Genomic DNA, 8,150 nt, shown 5'->3' with positions numbered 1-8,150 from the left:
CATGCAGAGATCTGAAGTTGTAAATTATTTTCCCTGGTTACCATAAAATGATTTTACAAGCAACATTTTCAAATTATTAAGTCCAGAGTAGCCCATCAATCACTAAATCACCAAATTATTCAGAGCAGGTGAAGGCCACGATTGTTAATGGGAAAATGATCAGATGCGCAGCCGAGGTGGCGTGCTGGGGAAATCGCTTCGATGAGGGCAGACTGTGACTGGTACAAGAGTTGAAACGTGCCTTACAGGGCCCTGCAACTATGCTTTGCTCCCAATTTATCCATAAGGCAAAATATTTCCTGTGCTCTGTAAGGACACTTTAATAGGATTAAACCCAGCTGCTGCTGCAACTCAACTGAGAATGTATAATAGCTTGAAAGCAATTACTCTCCTGCATAGCATGCAAAGCCCAAATGCCCTTTCTGCCTTGGAGATGCTTCTTTTCTTTGGAGTCGGTCACCAGGACCCAGGCTCCTGGCTGCTCCAGCAGTCTGTGTGCTGGCGGCAGGGATAGTGGGAGGCCCACCCGTGGCTTCATCCTCATGTTACATCTCTTCAGTCTGCTGCAGCAGAGACTTTGCTCCTGGATGTCAACTCTGTGGGGTGAAAACACTACCATTACAAGGCCTCCTTGATGTCAACCCTGGTGGGATGGCTGTGCCCAGCAGCACATCAAAACCAGGGAGGAAAACATTGGCTTTGCTGCCCGAGTGCCTTCAACAACAGGGCAACCAATGTGTCAAATGCTCCCCAAGGTTCCTCCTCTTTGATGGCCAACATCAGCAAGAAACAGAAGCTGAGATTTCACACGGTGCACAAAAGAAGGCCCTACTAAACAAGTGAAGATCCGTGTCACCTTCACACCCACAGCCATTTGTCCTTGAGGTCTTACCTCAGACTAGCTGAGTATAAAAGGTTGTACATCTCACAAGTATAAAATTTAGGGCAAAATCTACTTGATCCACCTCGCTCTCAACCATTTGCAAAAGGAATACAGATTGAGGAACATAAGTAGAACTTCTTCAATAATATTTTCAAAATATATTTATTCTCTATACATGTTCTGAAAAAATTTCAAGGTAAACAACAGCTTCATATGCAGCAAAACTGAGTTCTTTAAGAACAGGCATTGAATTCATAAGAATGATCAAATTTTGACCATGCAAAAGAAATGTGTATATTAAGTGTTTAAGTGAAGATTTTTCTTTACAAAGATTTCTACCATTTAACCCCAATCTCCTACAGATAACGTGAACCATGTTCATGTAGAAAAATACATTAGCATAGAAAAGCAGCTTTGTAATCCTCAACTGTTAAGAGGTCCTATCGACACACTTTCTGCAGCTAGTGAGAGTTTGCACCGTTTGTGGACTTTAATTTCAATTTTGAGGTCTGATTGAGATTGAAGTTCCCCTGGAGTTACATTCTTTATGCATCCTGTAATTTGTAAAGTTGCTAACGACACTAAATAGCAAAGAGAGTCCTCTGTGTATTGATTATTTACAGTTCTGCATCATCTTCGTCGTCGTCGTCGTCATCTTTGGCTCTGAAATGCATCTTCCTGAACTCTCGTCTGCTCATGGAAGGACAAGCTGACGATGCTGGTGGAAGGTCCTTGTAGGGAAGAAAACATTCACTTTAGTGACGGATAACAACGCACCTGTGGGTGAGTGCTTGGAGCTCACCAAGACCAGCTCCCAGCCCTGCAGAATGGCCCTCGCCTTGTTGTTACTGTTGAGTTGCTGTCAAATCCTGCTCAGGCTGAACCTGTGTGTTTTGTTTGGTCCAATTTGCTTGACACCCAGAAATAACTGAGCTGTGGCACCAGTTTTCTGCACCAGGCTCTTCCAAATAGGAGAAATAGAAGGGAAAACTTGGGGTTAAAAGCTCAAACAAAACCAAGAGAGAAACAGTAAGCATGGGGCAAATATTTACAAAATGAAGAAATAAGATTCCCAGGTCTGCAGTGAGAGGTCTCAAGTACACATTCACACACGCCTGGGGACGTGACGCCACACACTAGCATCCATGCCATGATTGCTGCCACTCTTGTGGGAGTGTCACCAACTAGCAAAGCTTTCTCCTCTGGGACTGAAATGACTGCTTTCTTGTGTTTTCTTTTATCAAGGTATTATCTCTATTTGGGCATCTTGTGTGCTGCTGAGTCAGAATGGACCCACAGCTGACCCTCCAGCGGGTTTTCAGAGGCAGTGAATCACACAGGAGGAGACTGCCCATCTTTCTCCCATGGAGCAGCTGATGGATTGGAAAGGAATTCCTTTGGGATTGCAGTGCAGCCATTTATCACTAGGCCACCAGAGCTCCCTCGTGGTACATAGTATGAAACCCAAGCTTGTTGGTAAAGGCTGGGTGCTGCAGATCTTACCTGCATGAGCTCCACGTTCCCGAAGAACCGGCTCACGGGCATGGGCTGGTTGCTGTCATCATCTTGGAAGACACTGTTGTCCATCTGCAGTGGCGGCTTCTGCGTCTCCTCGGCCTCCAGGGCTGGCTCATCCCATGGCGTGGAGTTGCTGTTGGACTCTTCTGCCTCAGGAGCAGCATTGTGCTCTGGCGGGGACAGGCTATCGTCAGTCTGTGGTGGGCCTCCGTCCTTTCGGATGGCACAGGAATCAAGGGATCCCTCACCCTCCTGCGTGGCAGAAGTGCTGCCCTTGCTGCCTTGGGGAACCACGGGGTGGTAGCCAAGCTCTTGAGGCTCTTCTGCACAATGGGTGTTGGGCGCTATTTTCGGCAAGGAAGCAACAGCACTGGTGGAGATGAGCTGCTGAAATTCTGATTTCACAAGATTATCTTTGTCATACTTGAACTTCTTGGTCGTTCGCCTGTTGGTGGCTTTGTGTGACACAGCCTGTCAAGAAACAAAGAGGTTAAGGGAAAAGCTGACATAGCCAGGGTGACGAGAAGGACAGCAAGACAAAAAGTGCCTCTGTCCGAGAGGTGAATGCTTCCTTTCTCAGGTAAACAGTGTAAATGCTGCTGCACTGCTCAGCCACCAGAGAATCCAACCGGGGAAAGCGTCTACGTACCAGTTTTTCCTAGACATGGAACAGCTTCTAAGGCAAATTCAGAAGCATGGCCTCATATATTTACACAACACAGTTCTCATTCATTCTCATCAGAATGGCAGTTTTCCTGATGGCAGAAATCTGCCTTATTCACTGAACTGGGCCTGGCAGGCAATAGGTGATTTGCTGGTACACAGCCATACCCCATCTGGACTCTAGGGCCTTAGGCTAAACTAAGCAGATCTAGCCAACAAGCAGACTGTGTCACCTTAGGGACTAAAACGCCTTAGAATCTTAGACCACAGAAGCGTCATTTTTTGGGACACACATTACATCCTTCTTTAAGCATCTATGGATGACACAGCAGAGTAGTAACAGGTTATCTGCATCACTTGGAGGAATGCATCAGAAAGAGTGATGCCCATGTCAGAAACTGGGTCGGAGACATGTACGCACGCCTGCACACACTTGGATACCAGGTGCTGGCAAACTAGCCCCTGGACAGGAGAGCATACTTCCATGGAAGCATAAGAGTGTAGTTAAATTAGGGCAATTTCCTCTATGAACACTCTCTCCTGGGCCCCAGGCATATAAGCAATATTCAATCTATCACCGGGCTAGCACATTATCTTTGAGCCAGAACACTTATTTGGCAGCGATGGGGCCTCACCAGACAAGCAGTCTTGGTCGACTTGGGGATGTCCACTTCCTGCGTGGAGGCCAAGTCGGCCTCTGGGCACCCTCGGCTTCTCAGGCGGGCTGAAGACCGCACTCCATCTGTGAGCTAGACCAGACCAGAAGCTTCATCAGAAAAGGTTCTTGGGAAAGAAACAGAAAACATCGAGAACATCCTAACCAAAACAGCTCATAAGCAGTCCAAGATGGTGCCCCTATCTTAGAGACAATGGTCTGCCCACCCCCAATTTGTATTAACTCTACAGAAAGATCTATGTCCTAAATGTGCAAATTCAAACAAAGCTCTCTATGGATCGAAGATACAGGATCCATTCTTCCTATCATTTTTAAAGCGTGGGGGTCATTTCTCCCCTTTAATGCATACATTTTTAGGAACCATGACTGTGGATTGTCCTTCAGTGCTACTGAGCTGATTTTCAATTCACAGCATCATCATGTGACTTGAGAATCCATTGCAAATCTTAAGCTTTATGGTGTTATTGAGGTAGGATTAGACGCTGTTCTGTAAAGATATAATTGCCTCTGAAACCCTGCTGGAGGGTCAGCTATGGATTGGTTCCGACTCAATGGTACACAACATAGCTGACCCCTCCATTGGGTTCTTGAGGCTGTAAACTGCACAAGCATCAGGGAGGAAAGATTGCCCATCTTTCTCACTTGGTGCCACTGGTGTAATAAAACTGCTGGAAAGGAACAACTCCCTAGAAATTATGCCACTAACTTATCTAATTAAATGGAAGTCTTCTAAGAGTCCAGGGATGTGGCCTGCATTGAATATGTCTGAATTCTGGTAGAGAACTTTTTGTCCGATTCTGCGTTCTCCAGCTTCCTGGCTCTTGGCCTCTAGTCTTGACTCGGGGGCCTGTCATACTTGTTGACTTTGAAATCATCAGTTCCCACAACTAGCTGTTTGTGGATCTGCTCTCTCAGGATCACCTCTGGACTCATCAGCCTCTGAAGGTGGCAGCTTCCAAAGTCAGCAGCCTGAGACCCTGTTTGCCAAGAACGTGGATTCATAAGCTCCTTGAGGCCCCACTCTGCATGTCTGACCTGCAGACCTTGGGACTGACAAGGCACTACAAACATGCTGAAAGTGAAGAAGGCCTGACCCGCTTGCTGCAGAAGATCAAGGACAAGAGCCTTCAATATGTATTACATCTCCACACCAAGGAAACAAAATTCCTCATCACTAGACCACTAGGCAACATCATGATAGATGGAGAAAGGATTGAAATTCTCAATGATTTCATCTTACATCCACAAGTACCACCACCCTTGGTAATAGTAGTCAAGATACCAAAAAAATGAGATGCATTGGAAAAATCTGCTGTTAAGGGCCTCGCTAAAGTTCTAAGGAGCAACAGTGTCGGTTTAAAGACTAGGGTGCACCTGATCCAACTCATGGTCTTTCAATTACTTGCTATGCATCCGAAAGCTGGACAATGAAAAGGATGATAGAAGAACTGAGTTGTGGTGTTGGAGAAGAGTACTGAATATCCCATGGATTGTCAAAAGAACAAAGCTATCTTGGTGGATGGAGGGAGGGATAGGTAAAGGAAACAGTAAAGATTTGGTGGGGATCAGGAAAGACACGGTAATGGTGGACGTAGTTTAGTGAGATTAATTTTATAAAACATAATGAATGGGAATGACTGTATGAAATACAATGTGAATGAAAATAGTGCAGAACACAATGTATACAAACTTTGTAAGCAAACCAAAAAAAGAAATTTATTATTTTTTTTTTTTAAAAAGAACAAATATGTCTTAGACAAAGTACAACCAAGGTGCTCCTTAGAGGCAAGACGGTGAAACTTCATCTCACAATATTCATTGTTTAGCTTTTGCATGTATACAAAGTGATTTAAAAGGCCATGGATTGGCTCAAGAGCCCCTCAGTCCTCAAAGTGACATTCTAAAATTAACACTTAAAAAGAGTTGTCAGTGCAGTCAGTGAGGTTAAAGCTGAGTGTCGGTCCCCACCAGCACTGCTGCACAACAGCTTCCATGAACAAGATCAGAAACCAACTCTGAGTTGGGGGGGTGGAATGCACTAAAATCATCATCAACAAGTTCTAGGGCAAGCACCTGGAGTTGCTACAGTGTAGCTGCCAAGTGCCATCCAGCTGACTTAACTCACAGCCACCTGATGAACAGCAGATCTGAACACCTGAACCTTGCTTATCCTACTCTGTCTTCATGATCTTCCTCCATATTCCAGCTCCCTGTTATAGCTGCTGTGTCAATCTACCTCACTGGAAGTCTTCTCCTTTTCTGACCCTCCTCTTTTGCTAGACAGTTGTCTTTTATTCCAAGGACTGTCCTTGCCACCCTCCCTCCTTCCCCCATACATGAGAAAATGTCACCATTCTTGCTTCAAGAAGCACCCTGGCTGCACTTCAGCCAAGACAGGTATTTATCTCATGGACTGCCCAAGAACATGAAAGTACTCTTCTCCAACACCAACTACTCAAAGTCATTGATTCTTCTATCATCCTTATTCAATATCCAGCTTCCAGAAGCATACTGAGCCAAGTGAAAATACCATCATGTCTGGACCAGATGCACCACAGTTTTTACACTGACACTGTTGTTGTTTAGCAATCTGGAGAGGTCCCTGGTAGCAGATTTTTCCAATGTCACATGCCTTTTGATTTCCTGACTGCTGCTACAATGAGTATTGATTTTGGATCTCAGTAAAATGAGCCCAGAGTTGTGGATCTAAAGTTGCTAGCCAGTTTCCAGTAAGATATGCAAAGAAAATGGTAAAAGACAACAAAACCCAAAACAATATAACAGAGATCTGGCCTTTGCGACCAGATGCCAAATTGAACAGATACTTAGAAACAGATAAAACAGTATGGATTTTTCCCCCCAAATATAAGTGAAAATGTAACTAAAGGAGTTAAGAAAGGCATGTTGACAATGACTCATCAAATAATGTGCAGCTGAAGAATGTAGGCAGGCTGGTGAACACAGGGGAAAAAAAGAATGACAGGGAAAAAAGAAAACAAGAGCTATGGGCCACCGCTGAGTCCACCAACATGTGTATAAGTGGAGCACCAGAACTTGAGGACAGAAAGAGGCAGGGAAAAAATATTTGCAAGAAATAATGGTTTAAAAACTGTAAAACTTATTGAGAAAGAGTGACTTACTTATCAAGGAAATCAACAAACTTCAAAGAAGTTAAATGCAATGAGACCCACATTTCAGTGGTAAAATATTCACAAAGCTAAGCAGAAAAAACTTCAAAGCAATGAGAAAAGACTCATTACTCAACGAGGAAACCAGTGGTCACAGGTGATTTCTTAGCAGAAACATGGGAGACCAGAACACAATAGGACAACATACTGAAAATACTCACTTCACTCCCACAGCAGGTTTTTGGAGGCTATAAATCTTATGGAAGGAACTGGCCCACATCCAAACCTACAAGTGCAGACTAAGAACCTCACATCTGACAGAAGGAAGGCAAGACAGACATTGCCAGATAAACAAAAACTGATAGTCTGTTGCTAGTAGATAGCCCTACCTTAAAATAACTAATTTTTTTTTAAAAAAGTGTTCAGGCTGCAGGTTAGTGTCCCCAGTTCATAACTCAAATTCACATGAGCAGAGGAAGAGGAGGCGGAAGCACCAGTAAAGGGGTGTAAACAAAAATTAGTTTAAATGTTTACTGATTCTTTTGTCTTCTCTTAGCTAACTAATAAAAAAGGCAATTCTATGCAATAATACATATCATATACAGAAAAATAAAACAGAATTCTACTTGTCAATAATAGCACAAGGGAGGTAGAAAGCAAAGCTGTACTGTTATGTGCCGTGACGTCTACAAGTCACAGCAACTATTTGAACAATAGCTCTGAACCTTGCCTTATCCTGAGCCAATCTCATTGTCTCTAACACATCTGCCTCCACTGTGTCAATTTATCTCATCCAGGGTCTGCATCTTCTACCTTGACCCTCCACGTATGTTCAATATTCTTCTCTAACACAACTCAAAGGTATTAATTCTTCTTCTATCATTCTTAGTCACTGTACAGATCTCAGATGCACAGCAAGTTAACTGAGAAGACCAGGGCTTGGACCGGGTGCACCTTAGTTTGTAGGCTGACATCATGGCTCCTTAGCACTCTGGAGAGTCCATCTGACATTGGAAATGATATCCCTAGTGCCACGGCCTCTTCTAAACAGCTTGTGCTTCTGGCAGTTCTCTGTAAGAACTGGTTCCAGCTGTTTCTGGATAAGCTTCAGCAAGATTTTGCTTGTGTATAACATTAGTGATGTTGTTGTTGTTGTTATGTGCCGTCGAGTCGTTTGCGACTCATAGCGACCCTATGCACAACAGCCCTAAACCCTGCTCTATCCTGCACCAACTGCACTGCCTCTGACACACCCATCCTGATCACCCCAGTCACAGAATCA

At 44.2% G+C, this 8,150-nt stretch overlaps 1 protein-coding gene across 1 annotated transcript in view; it reads right to left on the bottom strand.

The window, feature by feature from the left end:
* Positions 1 to 1,500: 1,500 nt before the first annotated feature.
* LOC102876176 (chromosome unknown open reading frame, human C1orf174) overlaps positions 1,501 to 8,150 on the bottom strand; it is a 10,825-nt gene continuing 4,175 nt past the window's right edge. Inside the window, exons 2-4 of the mRNA XM_006885923.1 lie at positions 3,700 to 3,813; positions 2,387 to 2,872; positions 1,501 to 1,614 (exon numbers count right to left, since the gene is read on the bottom strand). Of these exons, the coding sequence (XP_006885985.1) occupies positions 1,501 to 1,614; positions 2,387 to 2,872; positions 3,700 to 3,813 (714 nt within the window). The remainder of the gene's footprint in view (positions 1,615 to 2,386; positions 2,873 to 3,699; positions 3,814 to 8,150) is intronic.

The sequence above is a fragment of the Elephantulus edwardii genome, unplaced genomic scaffold (assembly GCF_000299155.1).
Source record: "Elephantulus edwardii isolate Elephantulus edwardi_28Jun2011 unplaced genomic scaffold, EleEdw1.0 scaffold00045, whole genome shotgun sequence".
NCBI lineage: Eukaryota > Metazoa > Chordata > Mammalia > Macroscelidea > Macroscelididae > Elephantulus > Elephantulus edwardii.
This window is presented reverse-complemented; position numbering and strand designations above follow the sequence as displayed.